We start from the raw sequence: 18,012 nt of genomic DNA, 5'->3' as shown, positions 1-18,012 counted from the left end.
GCATTCCTCCACGTCATTTTGACACGTAGTCCTCATTCCACTGGTGGAGGAAGTATTCAGATCCTTTACTTTAGTAAAAGTACTAACACCACACTGTTAAAAAAAAACTTTTACAGGTAAAAGTCCTGCATTGAACATGTTACTTCAGTAAAAGTCTGTAAGTGTCATCAGGAAAATGTACTTAAAGTATCAAAAGAAAGTGGCATGAAAAGAAAAGACTCAAGTAAAGTACAAGTAGCTCAACATTTGGACTGAGGTACAGTACTGGAGTACATGTACTTAGTTATATTCCAGTGCTGGCCAGTCACCCCCCCCCCTGCCTGATATGTGCACACAAGAGTCTGTTTTGGCTCTCCTTGGTGGAAATGATTTAGGGGTGCCATGCAAAACATGTTGCTGCCTCCAAAGGAAGAGAAGACAATGGATGAATCAACCCTGGGTTCGGGTTGAGGGCAGTTCAGGCTCAAGTCTTGCACGCAGAAAAGCCCAAAAAGTGCCGCGTCAGCCAATAAACTTGAATGATGACTAGAAATGAGTCAGCCGTTGAATAAAAGCTACTGATTCTTGTGAACAAACGGCTTCTGTTTTCGGAGGGTTGGGGCGCAATTATAAGTGCGAGAAGGATACTTTTATATGAACTTAGCTCCAGGCTAAAGTTAATCTCCTTGCTAACACTCGGTTCCTTAAGCCTGCACAAACCTGTGGCGTTATATCTTACAAGTTACATATTTTCATCAGTTTTTAATGTTTGGGGGGGGGGGGATGCAGTGTGTTTGCAGAATGTGCAAAGAATATATAGTATCAGAAGCTTCAAATTTCAATTAAAACATTTTTTTTTAGAACCAAGTGTTTAAGAGTCAGTGTCAGTCCTTGCAGTACGTTTCAGGGATTTTTTTAGCTGATGTCATTGTCCACGTAGGCTAAGATGAAATATCTTGCCTAAGGGCACCTCGGCTGCATTGTTGGGGCAATCAAACTTGTGTTCTTTCGGTTACAGGAGGCACGAAACCAAAGCTCCAACAAGAGGCCAGATTCTGGTTCCTAGTAGAGCTGCACGATACGGGGAAAATACGCGCTAACGCTGTTGAATATGGCGATAACTATCACGTGCGATGAACAAACAGATATTAAAGGGTCCTCAGTTCTGCTGCTAAAACACAACAAACTGCTCGTTGACTTTAAAACAAAGGAAAGGAAATCATTCCCAACGGTCTTTTATATTGAACATTGAATTGGATATAAAAGGCAGCACTAAAGAATGACAGTTTGTGTGTAATTATATATTATATCATAATTTAAGTGTAATTTTCTACTGATATTTTCTGTCAACCAACCAAACATCTCTGAGTGTAGGGCTGGGCGATATAATCAAATATCACAATATTTTTGACTTTTTGAGAAATACCTCGACGTCGATGTTGCGGCGATCTCGTAGGGTCGACTATTGGCGCTTTCGCTCAATATTTACACAATGAGATTTGCGATAAATAATCATCAGCAATGTGGACACAATGACAGAGTGGGTAAAGGCAAATACCGTAAAAAACAAACAGCTAGACCAGTCTGGTAAGTTCGGAAAATGACATCACTGTCAATCCAGGCTAAAGTCAATGATATTAATAACGCATGCATGTTGCTTCCTCTAAATTTCAGGTCGTGGCCGACTAGCGGGGCCCGCTTTGGTTGTTTGATACACTGATCTTACGTCACATGACCACCTGTCTTAAAAAGGGGGAAGGGTCGCCCGGTAACGATCACGATAAAGAGGAGAACGGTGAAAGTTTACTTTTCTATCAAGCAGCGAAAAAAGGTTTCAGCGCCAACATCGTGCGATGAACCAAAATATCGTGCAGCCCTGGCTTATGTCATATCAAGATATTACGATATCCAAAATCTAAGACGATACCTAGCCTCATATCACAATATGGATTTATATTGATTTATTGGCCAGTCCTATCCGAGTGCCTTTCACGATGTGTTCATTGTGCCAGCTGATACCGCGATGGCGATAAAAACGACAACATTGCGCAGCCCTAGTTGACCCGCTAATGTTTACCCGCCATTTGTGGGCGACTACAGCTGATTAGAGCTTGAAGAGCGGAGCAGGTGGGAGAAGCAGCCCGCAGCCACTGCTATCGCCGCCATCGCCACCTCAAAGCCGCATGCAGCTGAGAAAACAAAGCATTCCCCGCTAACGCAGAGCGGCTTCTGACCGGCTGGTTTAGATGGCAGATTGCATAGAAAGATGGAAAGCAAAACATCCTCTCCCCCCCCCCTCCCTCTCAGCATGAGATCATACATACACTTCCGCTGTCACCTTTAAGTAGCTGGCGGCAGGTAGAAAACACCCACAGCTGCCTTTATGGTTTCATTATTTGCATGCGGTTGTAAAAAGGGGCTTTGATGTTCCATTTGTTACTGTCTACAGGTCTGATCAGTCTGAGGGCTGAATTTGAGACGCACACAGGATGAAAGCTGTAATTACAGATAGAAAAATAAATTTAAAAAAAATGGGAGTGAACCGCAGTGAAGAAATGTCCTCCCGGCTATGTGGAACATTTGTTTTAAGAAGCTGCCGTTTGCTCAACCTGAGGATACAACACCTTGTTCTCTACTGCAGGGGTGTCCAAGTCAACTTTACAAAGGGCCACACTGGAAAAAAAACAAGGATCGCATTAAGGGCCAGACATGTTCGATAAGCTTTGATTTAACCGCAAAAGTCAAATATCTTTGACTGTATTAATACATGTCTCATATAGTCTTTATTTATTTTATAACAGTTTGGTTGACATAGAGCCCTGAAAAAGTCAGAAAAATACTACATACTACCCAATTAATTAGCCTAATTATTAACACTGTCTATCGTTCCGGTGTGTGCGCCAACAGAAGAAAGTAGCTGCAGCTTCGCCAAAATGAAGACTGAAAAACACAACTATTTTGGTACAAACATGTACTCGCCATGTGGCGGACAGCCCTCCGAAATTAACTCGCCAAGCGGAAAATGTACCCGCATTTGGGGGGACTGGCGAGCGTTAATTTCGGACCCTGCAAGGGACCATGGAACGTCAATGTACGCTACTCAGCAACAAGTGAAAAACGGGGGCAAGGTTGCGCGACTGAAGTTAAAATGAATTGAACTTTGAAGGCGAGGAACGAGAAGCGAATTGCCTGTACGTGTGAAAAACAGCTTGGACGCCTAACGTTCCACGTCGTAGAGACACACAGGAAAAACTCTACGTTACTCAGAGACGGGGCTCACGTAGTCGGAGCTGACACATAAATGAAAAGATGTGTGCCGTAATGTGTAATGTTGTCATTTCTTTTTTTTTTTAAATAAACCCTATTTTCCCATGTGTTTGTGTCTAAGTGACTGATGGGAACAACAATCTTTGACGTTGGTCCAGGATTAAGCGAGATCGCTGCAGTCGGCAGTCAGTGAAACAAGCTACAATCTAAGTTAATAGGGCAATTGTCCAGCTTGTATTTACCTTCACAAAAGTGCTCGTTTTGCTGCTGACAGGCTCAGATTATTATTCTAAGTGTGTGACAACATTATGGAAAGGATCCCTACAGAGATAGACCTTTAAAACCTCTTTAAGACCTTTCTGTTTAACCAGAAACAGCTCTGAGGTCGCTAGCGCTAAACCCACCAGACTTCATTTAAAAAAACGATACTTTTAGCGTGTATAGAGCCAACATATTTTCACATGTAAATCGGTAAACTATGTGTTTATTTCAACCAAAACCATAGATGTGATGGTTGGAAAAGTGAACAGACGAACCAAAACTGCTTTTCATAGTTTTATTTTGTTAATGTCGACTTTGAATGAATTGCATTTTACGATGCTATAATTACTGATTATTTACATGGAGTATGGAGGGTTTAGCGAACGCAGTTTCGCGGATGTTTTTATATTTAAAAAAGGATCTCACTCTTTATCAGAACTTGCAAAACAGCGGCTCATAGTCACAATACTTTATGTACAAGATGGCAAATAAAATGCTATAATAATATATCACTTCATGAAAGTATCCAGTGTCTAACTTGGCCTGCAGCTATAATACAAATATATATATAGAGAGAGAGAGAGAGAGAGAGAGAGAGAGAGAGAGAGAGAGAGAGGGCCTACACAAGTGAAATTTCCACATTTGTGATAGCAGAAATGAGCTTCATGTTCAGACAGGCTGTGCATCCAGGAAAGAAAATGTAAAATCATGAGATAAACAGTCTGACATTTCCCTTCTGATGTAACTATCCCCTGTATTATATTCCCTTTGCCTTTCGTAATATAAGCCATGCAGTTATGTGAACAGCTACTCATTTTGTATGACGCAGCACACGGGGGTTTTTATGACCATTTTGTTGCCATTCGCTTTGATAAAATATAGCGTCATATATCAAGGACCACCCAGGGGAAAAGCCTGCTGCCTGTGTCGCAGCATACTTTTGCTAAGTACTTACATGTTATGTAAACACAGTAAATCTGAGAGGCGGTATATCTGTTAAATGCAGAGAAAGAAAACAAAGGCTTGTGATTCCTGAGAATTTGCGTGGGGGAAAAAACCTGCCCCCTGCTCCTCTGACACTGTCGGTCAGTAAAGGATTGATTGACGATGCTCAGTGTTTGACAGGAGCTTTTTGCAAATCCCTTTTTTGGTGGAGCCACTTTTCCCACAGGCCCGATTCATCCTTTGTTACTTCTGTTATTCATGAACTACATTTTCCCAGAAAACCTTTCAAATCTGCTCAGCTTTTTCCGTTATAACTGGATAATAAAAGAACGTTCTGGGGCATTCATGTTTCACAAAGAGTTTAACCTGAGCCAGACCGACAACAAATACAGAAATAATATCACATCCATACAGAGATAGTAGTATACAGTTCTTAAAACATAATAAAATATATGACACACTGGTAACGGATCGGTACTCGGTATCGGCCGATACGCAAGTTCAGGTATCGGAATCGGTATTGGGAAGCAAACAATGGTATCGGACCATCTCTAATTCTGAGTCAGGAAAAACCCTGCACTTGATTTGACTTGACTAAGCTAAGGACTTGCCCAATGAAAAATAACTTGAGACTTGGACCAAATGACTTGAGACTTTGGACTTGGACAAAGATGACTTAATCACAACCCTAAACCCGCTACTTTATCCGTCTATTAACTAATGATTGCGTTTGGCTCAATTTTCAAAACAATGTCAAATTGCAAAAATCAGTTTCTCAAAATGCAACATGTATTGTATTCTGGGCTTCTGGAGCTCTACTGTAGCTAAGTGTACACTAGAGCTGTCAGTCTTCCTCTATAATACCATTTGCATTTCATTTGTTTTGTTTTTTAAATATTCAAATAATATGGCCTTGAAGGGGACCTACGCCACGGCGCATTGCATTTCTGACACGCCGCTCTCAGTTTACATTATTTTCCATCACGAGCACTCAGCGACAAACACAACTCAACAGAGAACTCTGGAATGAAACATTATCTAACAAGTGTAGTGAAGCGGCTCTGTTGTAAAGGCTAACGGCGCTCGGTTAGCACAATGACATCTTGTTAGAAAGCACAGCCAAAACGACTTGTCATATAAACTAGCTAAGTAACAATAGTGTTAGCCATGATGCTAACGGCATAAAGCCAAACGGTGCTGTCACTACTATTTTAGTGATTTATAAGCAACCTGTTTCTTGCAGATTGTCACGATACTGAGAATACAGCTGTTAGAAGGTAATATATAAAGTGGAAGCTAATGACAGCTGTAGGACAGCTAACATTAACTTTAGCGGTCTCCATGAAGCTCCCAGCCAAGCTAACTCTGTCAGCTGTAGGGCAGCTAACATTAACTTTAGCTGTCTCCATGAAGCTCCCAGCTAAGCTAACTCTGTCAGCTGTAGGGCAGCTAACATTAACTTTAGCTGTCTCCATGAAGCTCCCAGCTAAGCTAATTCTGTCAGCTGTAGGGCAGCTAACATTAACTTTAGCGGTCTCCATGAAGCTCCCAGCTAAGCTCCTATAACTCGCAACCCAGCTAGGAAACAAGAACGAGCTAACTAATGATAACATAAGCATTTTGGCTCGGTGGATGTCGATTATTGCTCCAAGTCATGTTAAAACTATTTCTCATCCTTCTTCCGATTTCCAGCCGTCACTGCCAACGTTACTCGGTACGTAACTATTCAAAATATATTCGACTTTCGAAATTTGTTCCAATAGCCCTAGTGTAAACTGACAAACTGGAATCACTGCTTTTCTTACGACGGATTTCTCCCTGGATCATTGTTGGACATGAGAGCAAAACCATGAGCGTAGAGAGAATTCTTCAATTCTGACGGACAGACTCAAATCGGACACATATGTTGACGATTGCTTGCAGAAAGTTTTTCCTTCTACACTGCCAAATATCTCAGTGTCATGCTATTCAAAAGAATAAGAAAAATACAAAAAAAACAACACCAGGATAAACAGAAACCATTGCACCATCAATATGGATTTCTTTTAGTGTGAGCAGATTTTTCATGAATTCTTGTGTAAAGTTTGTCAGAGGGTTTCTGCAAATAAGTCTCTACACAAATGTTTGGGCATGCCTGAATGTCAGCGCAGTGTGTGTGTGTGTGTGTGTGTGTGTGTGTGTGTGTGTGTGGTAAAACTTGGCACTGAAGATTGAGTGTGTCTGTTTCTCTGGGGCAGGGACTGATGAGCCCTGAAGAAGGGAAAATATGAACAAACCGCAAATCACCACCCTTTACACACACACGCGTACACATACACACACGGTAGCACATACACACACACAGTAAGACACAAGCACACACACACACACACACACACACTTTCCTGCACTACAACATGCTGAAAAGCACCTTCACAAGTAGCATCCCTCACCTGCATAGACACTTAATTCTTACTTAAACCTAAATATGAATCCTAAAGAAAGCATAGCCTAAAACACCAACACACACAAGTTCAAAATCATTGATGGATTACTTAACGGGCCGAACAGGAACAGGGGCTCGAGGGGTCAGGGGCTTCCCGTGACAGAGTCTTAGTGCTGTGTTACTTTTTAATTCTAATAAATGCAACATCTCCCCGAAAGTCAACGAGTAGGAATCGTGTTAAATAACGGTGATTTCAAATATTGACCAAAATAATCGTGATTATGATTTTTTTTCCTTCAAGTCAATTAGGTCAATTAAATGACTATTACAAAGAGATACAATACAACCTCAAGGGGCAAAAACAACCAGAGAGAGACGCAAAACTACAACAAACTAAAATATATAGACTCAAACTAAAGAGACACAGAGGTTACATGCTTCACTTTTGCAAAGCAAACAAAGGCTTCAGAAGACGGTAGAGGGGATGCTATGAGCTATTCATCATTCCCAATGGACAAGTCCAGACATTCACACATCAACCACAACTTCATTCCAGCCTAAAAAAAACCAAGCGTTGAGATCATGTGTCAGCGCACACATAGCCTGCTCATTATTCAGACAAAGTCAGCAGTGGATGAGAATATCAGAAATTCAATTCCAACTCAATAAGAAGTGCTGTATGGCCGATTAACGCCACTAAAAGTAGCAGGGGTCGACCCTTTATCGGCCTGGCTGATTAGCGGGGCCGATATTTGGCAATCTGCAGATTATCGGTATCGGTGGAGGGCAAGTACTGTTCACTAAACCCTGCTGATGCTCGCAGTGCAACATGACAATGGGGGGAAATATGCGTCAAAGCGTTCTTAATTAGGTATTGTGGTGCTGCAGAGACGTTCCATTCTACACATCCTATCCTACAGACTAATGAAAAATTCTTTGTTTGGTACAGATTCTTGCATAAATCAAACTATAATCATTTAAAAAAAAAATGATCCAAAAATGATCATTCCCTCCAATATCGTCAATCATATCGCAACCGCATATTTTCCTCATATGATTGCAGCCCTACTGCAAATGCATATCGCTTCCCCAATATATCAGTTATCGGTTTCATTAACTACTAATAAATCGGTATCGATATCGGCCTTGAAGAACCAGTATCGGTCGACCGCAGACTTCAAAAGATACCAAACCGTTTGACATCATTTTAAAGCAGTATTTTCTGCATTTTTATGGACTATTTTTTCACGGTCATATTTTCTTTAAAACTCCGCCGTATTAATTCAAGGAAGCCTTAGTACAAACATGCAAAAAAGAAAATAGTTCGAGCATAAAGTACAAACTGCATCACCCACTGACCTGTGCGCTGGGATTGTGTCTGTGTGACGACCATCAGCAGGAGGATGCACGTCCGCGAGCTCCATGTCGACCACCTGTCGGCTCCACGCATCCTTCAACTGTTCGTTATTTTGGAGAAAAAAATCTGTTCAAATCCTTCCGAAGCTGTGTTCATCTCCAGCGAACACTTTCAGCAGCTTGTTGGGGGGTGGGGGGTGGGGGGGTCGGGGACAAATCTCTGTGAGGGGAAAGTTTCACCGAGCTCTTCGTCTACCTGTGGGACGGGCTGTGTGCAAAATGAGTTCGGCGGCAAGCCGGAGGGAACTTCCTGCATGGGTTTTGTTTTTCAAAATAAAAGCTCTACTGGTGACCATTTTTCTGCAGTAATAAAGTAAATTCACTTTATTGAAATTGTATTGAAATAATGTCTGGCACAGGATATAAAATCCTCTATTCCAGACTCATTACGCCTTTTGACAGGAAAAATGCATCCAACCTATTCTTAAAATAATTGTTTATTGTCATTTCACTGAGTGCTTGCATATTCAGAAGAAACGAAACGATGTTTCTCATCAGTGGTAATTAATAAAAACAGAAATCAATACTTATAAGTTAAAAGAAGAAGTAGACACTAGTCTGGCATTGCCTAGTCCAGGGGGGTCAAGCTCAACTAGGCGGGCCAACATTTATTGTGAACCTAAATTGATATGCAGAGCCGGATCAAAATTTGTGAGGGGCCGCATTCGGCCCGTGGGCCTCGAGTTTCACGCATGTGGCCTAGTCTATATCGATCTATATCGTCACACGACTAAAACTACTTTTGAACGTAAACATGTTCCACCAAAACAAGTTCCTTCCCGAGGCTATTTCGTAGAGGCACCGTGGCCAAAGAAAGCGGAAGGTGAGGGACATTTTGAGGCTTTTTGAGAAAACATTCTGGCCTGGAAGCCCCAGAGTTTGTTGGGTTCTTTTAAGCTTGAAACCTTTTTCCCCAGCAGGACTCCTCCTGTTGTGCAGCGCAGCCTCGAGGCTTCCCAATCCATCTGACTTTATGAAGTTTCACAAAAACTTCCCCTGCAGGCTCAAATAAGCTGTTGAACTCCCCGTGTCCAATCAGAGAGGAGTAGAGTGACAGCTGACAGACACTGAAACGTTGAGTGCGCTCACTTGAGCTGAAAAATGATGCCTGTCAGCGGTGGAATGTAACTGAGTACATGTACTCCAGTACTCCTTCAGTCCAAATGTTGAGGTACTTGTACTTTACTTGAGTCTTTTTCTTTTCATGCCACTTTCTACTTCTACTCCGCTACATTTCAGAGAGAAATATTGTACTTTTTACTCCACTACATTCATCTGTTCCAGCTTTAGTTACTAGTTACTTTAGTTACTCCTACATTCATCTGTTCCAGCTTTAGTTACTAGTTACTTTAGTTACTCCACTACATTCACCTGTTACAGCTTTAGTTACTAGTTACTTTAGTTCCTCCACTACATTCACCTGTTACAGCTTTAGTTACTAGTTACTTTAGTTCCTCCACTACATTCATCTGTTACAGCTTTAGTTACTAGTTACTTTAGTTCCTCCACTACATTCATCTGTTACAGCTTTAGTTACTAGTTACTTTAGTTACTCCACTACATTCATCTGTTACAGCTTTAGTTACTAGTTACTTTAGTTACCCCACTACATTCATCTGTTACAGCTTTAGTTACTAGTTACTTTACACATTAAGATGTCTGCACACAAAACACATGTAGTTTATAAAATCTGATGTTTGATTATAAATTAACTGAATACGTGAGAAATGCCAATTAGTGGAGAATCTGAAAGTTAATAAAGGAAGGGGGGAAAAAAGTCACTGTACCGCCGTAGATTTGACTCTCCTTCCCCCTCTCTCCTTCCCTCTCTCCCTCTCTCCTTCTCCTTCTCTCTCTCCTTCTCCCTCTCTCCCCTTCTCCCTCTCCCCCCCTCTCTCTCTCTCTCTCTCTCTCCTTCTCCCTCTCTCTCCTTCTCCCTCTCTCCCCTTCTCCCTCTCTCTCCTTCTCTCTCTCTCTCCTTCTCCTTCTCTCTCTCTCTCTCTCCTTCTCCCTCTCTCCTTCCCTCTCTCCTTCCCTCTCTCCCTCTCTCCTTCTCCTTCTCTCTCTCCCCCCTTCTCCCTCTCTCTCCTTCTCCTTCTCTCTCTCTCTCTCTCCTTCTCCCTCTCTCCTTCTCCTTCTCTCTCCTTCCCCCTCTCTCCTTCTCTCCCTCTCTCTCTCTCTCTCTCCTTCTCCCTCTCCCCCCTTCTCCCTCTCTCTCTCTCTCTCCTTCTCCCTCTCTCTCCTTCTCCTTCTCTCTCCTTCTCTCTCTCTCCCCTTCTCCCTCTCTCCTTCTCCTTCTCTCTCCCTCTCCCTCCCTCTCCTTCTCCCTCTCTCTCATTCGTCACTGTTGAGTGAGTCATAGACTCGGGCTGATGCAGGTTTTTCCGAGTGTTTGTCTCTCTGTTCAAACACGTCGGCCTGCAGCGTCTGTGTGTGTGTGTGTGTGTGTGTGTGTGTGTGTGTGTGTGTGTGTGTCTGTGTGTGTGTGTCTGTGTGGCACCTGTCTGCTGCCCAGAATAAAAACTGCATTCCTGAAAGAGAGAGAAAGGCTTGATATGATGACAGACGCTCCATCACTGCCAGCGCTGGAATGTAACTAAGTACATGTACTCCAGTACTGTACTTCAGTCCAACTGTTGACGTACTTGTATTTTACTTGAGTCTACTTCTACTCCGCTACATTTCAGAGAGAAATATTGTACTTTTTTACTCCACTACATTCATCCGACAGCTTTAGTTACTAGTTACTTTTTACAGGTTCTCAGTTATATAAAGTATCAAGAAACTAAGTATTTGCATTTCTTTTGAGGTTTTGTTAATAGTGATCTCATTGTTTCGTTCTATAATGTCCACATTTCATAAAATGGGCATCATCGGACAAAGTATGTTCATACATTTTATGATTTTATAATTGTATACTTTTGGCTACAAAACCCTTTGAAAAAAAATGTGTCAAATAGAGCAAAAAATACATATAGGGTAATTTCTAAGATGTTTTCAAAACAGCGGTCATGGCCGGACGGTCGCACCGCGTGATATTTTGACACTTTAAAATACAAGAAACATTACAAATAACTAATGTTTTTTAAAATGTTAAAGTGAATAAATATATGGAAGAGATACTACATATATATGTTTTGTTGTTGTTGCATTTAACCCTTTTTGTAACTGAAGAAAATGCAGTCAGATGGAACATGTAGGTGTCCCGTCATTGACCAATCGTTTGAATTTCATTTGTAAGAATCCGCCCTTACAAGGGGCGAGCAGCTGCTCTTTTGGTTTTCCACAGCTCCGTAGGCAGGAGGAGTGTGTAATAGGGTGTGTTAGAACATGTCCTCCCCAACACCTGAACCGTTGGACTGCACAGAAACAATCTCTCAGACACACGTCTCTCTCCTCCCCTGTGCTCTAGTCTGGATCCCCCGGCTCCTCGTTCCAGTGTTACTCCTCAGAGCACAAGCAAAGATAAAGTCCCACGTTTTTTTTTTGGGGGGGGGGTGAGTGGATGACTAAACTCATCCACTCAACAAAACGTTCCTCTGATCTCAACTATTATAATAATTCATAATTTCTGCTTTTTTAACTCAAAATATTAGCTATAATTCTACATAAATGAGGTTTGTTGACCATGAAAATATATATATATATAAGTAGAAAGTGGTGCTACAGTGCCGTTACAGTCATTCCCCAGCTGCAGGGACGGTGCAATGACTCAGACCCGAAACGCTGACCAATCAGAGCAGACTGGGCTTTTTCGGAAGGGGGGTCTTAAAGAGACAGGCGCTAAAACAGAGCGTTTCAGACAGAGGGTGAATACAGGTCTATCCAGATAGACAGTATGAGAAAAATAAAGAGTTTTTGTTAACATTAAAGCATGTAAACATGTTCTAGTAGAAAACCCAAAATACAACAATGGACCTGAAAATGGGCACGATACAGGCCCTTTAAAAACTAGATTTAGATTTAGGGGCCTCTCTTCAAGACACAGTCTGGGGACTGACCTTAATTTTGTGGCTTTTACCAAAACTGAGCAGGTCCTCTTTCATCTTGACTTTGGAAAGCTGCTGACCGCTGATCACCTGAAACACACACACACACACACACACACCCCTTTAACCTTTAATGGTGATTGGATTCACCCATGAAAATCTGCTGATAAATAAAAGTGAAATATTACCATGTTGCTTTACTACGTAACTGCACATTGAAACAAGCGCCGTGGTTTCAGACTGTCGCTCCAGCTGAGTTTAAAACGTGACAAAAGTGACCCCCCCGCCTACGGTTAGGCAGGTGGTTCATTGTCACAGCGTCACTCAACACGCTGTCATATAACAGCGCTACAGTAGTATCTGTTTACACTGTGATACACGGTGAAATCTCCCTCTGTGTGTTCTGTGTAGCAGCTGCTTACAATAGAGCACATGGGTCAAACTCGAGGCCCGCGGGCCAAATCCGGCCCGTCGCAAATTTTGATCCGGCCCGCAAAATCAATTTAGGTTCACAAACTTGTACTTAGTTCCATTCCACCACTGCATCTAAGTAACATTGAATTAAAATGAGTTTTTATGCCATCTAGCGGACACGAACAGTAACTACAGCTGCAATAATAAAGTTAGAAGAATTGCATACAACCCTACAACCTATTACACTTCCGGTCGTCATTCAAAATAAAAGTTGTATAAAAGTCAAAGTCGTTTTAGTTTAAATGTTTTACAGGCCATAATACAATACGCTTTTGTCTGACTTCATGGTAGTGGAGAAAGATGGAAGCGTATTAAACATTTTCTTCTACTAACCAAAAGTGGGAGAACATTCTGGAGGAAAAGTAGCAAGGCTTTCGTTAGCTTCGGCTCTAAGCTAATCCTAGCTACCGTATATAGCCTTTCGATGGTACCTACGGTGGCCGTGAGAGCCGGGTTTACCATATTCCAACACTGTCATAGTCAGTGTCGAAATAAGTGAGGTGTCCTTACTTTGAACCCAAGCCGGTTATGTTTATTTCATGAACTTCCACATTATACGGTTGTCACCATGTATACAACGCTGGAGTTTAAGGTTAAGGGAAACATAACTTACATTGCCGAGTGACTGATCCTCCGTTTGTTGCGCCTCTTACTGCTGTGAAAACGTGTTAGAGTCATTTTAGAGAAAGTATGAATGATGTCTGAAACACACTTTCTCTGTTATACTAATGAGAACGCAATAAAAGGGACATTTGACAGAATTTTTTCCAACACGCAGACTGCATTGAAAACCACTGCCATGGATGTAGAATAAAAAGGGTTTTCACGCCCTCTAGTGGCCGCGGTCAGTAACTACAACTGCTTTAATATCAAGGTAGCGGAACTGCATATAGGCAATACTTTCCGGTTGCATCCTTCAAAATAAGACTCTCCTGAAAAGGGGATTGTTTTAGTTTGTGTTTGCATGTTTTACTGACAGTATTTCACTAAGATTTTGTCTGACTAAATTATAGTGGAATTAATTAAATTAAAGCTTTTTTTCTTCTACTAATAAAGTAGGAGAACATAGAAAGTAAGTAGTAACAAAGGGGGCTTAAATTAGATGATTTCCAATGTGTTCTGTTTTACGTTTTAAATACAATACTTTTAACGTGAGTCTATATCTGAAAATTAAGCATAATATTGGCTCTATATATTATAAAAATATGTAATATATATAATAATATATTCACCATTCAAAGACCCTGTAGGAATTTTGAAGGACAGTTCTCATTAAAGTCTTATTTGCATGAAAATTAAACAATCTTTAAATCATTCAGCCACTGGCTGCACAATATATTGTTTTTTGTTTTTTTTAATCGTCATCGTGATATCAGCTGGTGCGATAAACACATTGTGAAAGGCTGCAACATATCGCGCCCGATACTTTTTATTTGTGGGAGTAGAAAGAAAATATTAGTACAACAATTTGTTCAATATAAGAAAGTTGGAACTGATTTCCTTTCATTAGTTTTAAACTCAACGAGCAGTTTGTTGTATTTTAGCAGAATACTGAAAGCAGCAGAAACTGAGAACACTTTAATATCTGGTTATTTATCACGAGTTATATCGTTATTGCGACATCCAACAACGTAAACGCATATTTTCCTTGCGTCGTGCAGCCCTAGTGCACGCGTTCTGTTACCAAAACGGACTCATGCTGCGTTCCAGGCAACCCGTAACTCGTGTTTTCACAACCTTCTACCCGTGAAAGCGCCCTGGAACGGCAGTCAAACCCGTAACTTACTCCCCGTGAACTCGTACCAGATCGTTGTACTCCCAGTTACAGTTTTTGACGTCACACACACACACACACACACGACCAACAACGGCGACCCCTGTTGATGGTGTACAGACGCCGGTGATTAACGGTGAGAAATAAATAGACATACACAGGCAACTTAAAGTAATTCCGCACACTGTAACCAAAACAATACACATACGATTGTGTACTACTACAGGTTATGTTTATTAAATGAAGCCCAAAATATGTCACGACTAGAAATCGCTAGTATCAGCTAGCGCTAGCTAACGTCAGCGTTAGGTAGCCGCTAGCTAACGTTAACGCTAGGTAGCCTAACCTGAACCCTGCCAACGGCACAATGTTTAGCTAGCCAGCCCGGTGACTTTGCCCGGAACGCTACCAAGTCGTGAGTCGTGAATTGAAGTCGTAACTTACGAGCTAAAAATTGCATCTAGAACGCAGCATAATAACTCCCCGAAAGCAGGACTTTCTGCCGTCCAATAATTTATATATAAAAACAAGAACCAAGCGGTACTACACCAGTAAATCTCAATAATTTTTATTATCTTTGTTCTCATGATTTTACAAATATGAATTCTGCAATTCAACTTCAACTGTGCAACACAATGGCATTATGGACTGTTAAACGGGACGTCCCGAGGGGGACGCCCGGGACTCCAGGGAGCTGTGAATCCTGCAGACAAAGAAGGGCCTACATTTCCTCCTTAGTGTCGTCGTCTGAAGAGTGTTGGGGAACAAGAGTCAATCTTTGCGCGTTACATTTGTCCTCACCTCGGACCTGTTAGGGTTCCTTTGTTCTGCAGGATTCACTAGCAGCTTTAAAAAAAAAAAAAAAACGCGATTTTTTTCACCACTGATGTAATGACGGCTACCGTCGGGGGTGGGGGCGGGCAGGAAGCCAGGGCCACGTTCAGCCCCAACAAAAACGTAGCAACGCGTTTGTTTTCTGAAATGGAAAACGGAGGTTGAACACCCTGTCGAGCGTGCAAGTGCTCAGCCTTTGTAATAACCACGAGCCTGTGACCTGTGACACGTCCAAGGGGCGTTACTTTGGATTCAACATTTGGGGGGGGGGGAAATAACACTTCATTTTCTGTATTCCAGTGCTTTTTTCTCCAAGTATTTATGTTGCAAATGTCTATTTGTCTTGAAGGTATCTACATAAGAGTGACATGACACCGTCACGAACGTGTCATAAACATCAACAAGTCATAAACGTTTATGACATAACGCTTCTTTTAGTAAGTGTCATTCGTTTTTTTTTTGGTCATGACAACTTATGTTATGGTTATGGTAAGGGTTCATGTGTCATTAGGAACCCCCCCCCGTAAATAGTCACAGCCACCAAAACCAGAGGAAACATCAGTCAAAGCCCGTTGCTCACCGTTTCCCACCGTTCCGAGGAAACATGTCGTTCAACCAGGAAACCGGAGCAACACGGTGCACACCGTTTGGAGATTGAACGTGCCTCTGGTCCACCCCAATCCCCCCCACCCCCCCCTCCAACAGGTCAGAGAGCGACTCGTCGGACGTGGGCTTGACATAAGTTGTCCAGTGTCTTTGGATGAGGCGGGCAGTACCTGGTCAGAGTCATTTTAAAGAGCGGGCGATCATCGCCACGGTAAGAGGTTTTCTGGGGACACCGGTACAGATAAGAACAATGGCATGCAAGACTCACACACAGACCCACTTGTTATTATTTCTTGTCTTATTTTTTTTTATTTTTTTTTTTTAAATAGAAAATAAAGATTCTGACATAAGTACAAGCACTGAGCCCTCGCAAACACCCAACAGCCAAGCGTATTGGAAACTCTACGGAGGACGAACGACGCCGAAACTGACGCCGTTAAAGAATTATCGAGGTGGGTTGCGACGGTTAAAACCATTTTGAACACAACAGCTGGCATCTTTTCATATTCAATAAGTCCTGTATTAAGGACGAAATACATCTCACATTTATATTATTATTATTATTATTATTTCTTCTTCTACACCGTTTTTTTTTTTTTTTTCTACAAATGTATGTGCTTTTGATTTAAAAACAAAATAAAGATTTGTAGTTCAAACGAAAAGCCACTCCACTCCGGCCCAATTTATTGCAAATGAAGTGATAACCTCTGAACAGCAACACACACACACACACACACACACACACACACACACTTCAATATGGCACAAGCATATTAGAAATTACCTAAATGCATCTTCGTCGTCGCGGGTGAATATAAAAAAAAAAACCCAAAACCACACCATATCTAAAAAAAAAAAATATTAAGACATTAATCATCAGTCCAAACATGCAGCCTGTTGCTCTGCGAGCAACAAAAGAACCAACAACCCCCGATGCTGGACCCCATGGGTAAAACGCCAGAAATAAAAATGCCTTCATCTCAAATGCATGTGAACACTGCAAATGATTAGCCTCACCAACCGAACTAATACACTTCTAGTATTCACGACTAGGGTTGGGTACCGAAACCCGGTTCCACTACGCAACCGGTAGGAATCGGACCGGATTAGAACGCAAATTCCGGTTCCTCATTTTGGTTCCACTCAATGCGTCGACTGAAATATCTGTCTCTGTCGCTCCGAAACAGCCGTAAAAATATCACACTTTCGCTGTAGTCTACCGTTAGCTAGCTACCGTAAATGTAGGCTACTTTTAAAATGCCATATTTTCCCTCTGGGCTCACCAAAACGGACGTAGAAGCATATTAACCATTGACTGCACGTGAATCGTAGAAATCCAAACGATTACCCGACCCTAGTCACGCCAGGAGCTGTGGAGCAAAGACTTCAAAACCCAGGTCCCTGTGCAATCGAGGAATCTCGCGTTTCCTCTCTTATTCGAGGGCTGAATGGCGATTCCTTCTCACGAAAAACGGCGCCCGCTGGGCCGGCAAAGTGAAGCACGTAGTGACTAAACTCTTCGAGTTAAACCTGGGGGGGGTGGAGCTGCAACATTGTTGCATTTCTCCATTTTGGTTCGGTTTGCGGTCACACCGCAAAGTGACGCACCCAGTGACTGAACTCTCCCCCCCCCCCCCTCGGCGTGGCGTAAAATATTTCAGATCATCAAGTTAATTTAAACCCAATCAGCAGCAACAAAAAAAACAAAAAACGGGTTTTAAAGCACTTCTCGGGGCTTTTTTGTTTGCTTTCAGACGCCTTTCGTTTACACGTTACTCTTAAAGGTATCTACATAAGAGTGACATGACACTGTCATGATCGTGTCCTAAACATTATAAACAAGTCATAAACCTTAATGACATAACGCTTCTTTTAGTAGGTGTCGTTTGGTTTTTGTCATGACAAGTTAAGGTTAGAGTTAGCGTTAGTGTTCATGTGTCATGACAGCGTCATGTCACTCTTATGTAGATACCTTCAAGTTAAGTGTGACCCGCCATTTTTTACCCGCCATTTCTAGCTCTGTGTGCGTCGCCTTAAGACAT

The 18,012-nt window shown here is 41.9% G+C and overlaps 1 protein-coding gene across 1 annotated transcript in view; it reads right to left on the bottom strand.

Annotated features, from left to right (window-relative positions):
* Positions 1–8,431, bottom strand: part of LOC144512556 (uncharacterized) — a 73,825-nt gene extending 65,394 nt beyond the window's left edge. The window contains exon 1 of the mRNA XM_078243329.1: positions 8,237–8,431. Coding sequence (XP_078099455.1) covers positions 8,237–8,327 — 91 coding nt within the window. The 5' untranslated portion in view covers positions 8,328–8,431. The remainder of the gene's footprint in view (positions 1–8,236) is intronic.
* Between the last annotated feature and the right edge of the window lie 9,581 nt (positions 8,432–18,012).

The sequence above is a fragment of the Sander vitreus genome, chromosome 24 (genome assembly GCF_031162955.1).
Source record: "Sander vitreus isolate 19-12246 chromosome 24, sanVit1, whole genome shotgun sequence".
Taxonomy (NCBI): Eukaryota; Metazoa; Chordata; class Actinopteri; order Perciformes; family Percidae; genus Sander; species Sander vitreus.
Note: the sequence above shows the minus strand (reverse complement) of the source record. Positions and strands in the feature narration are given on the sequence as shown.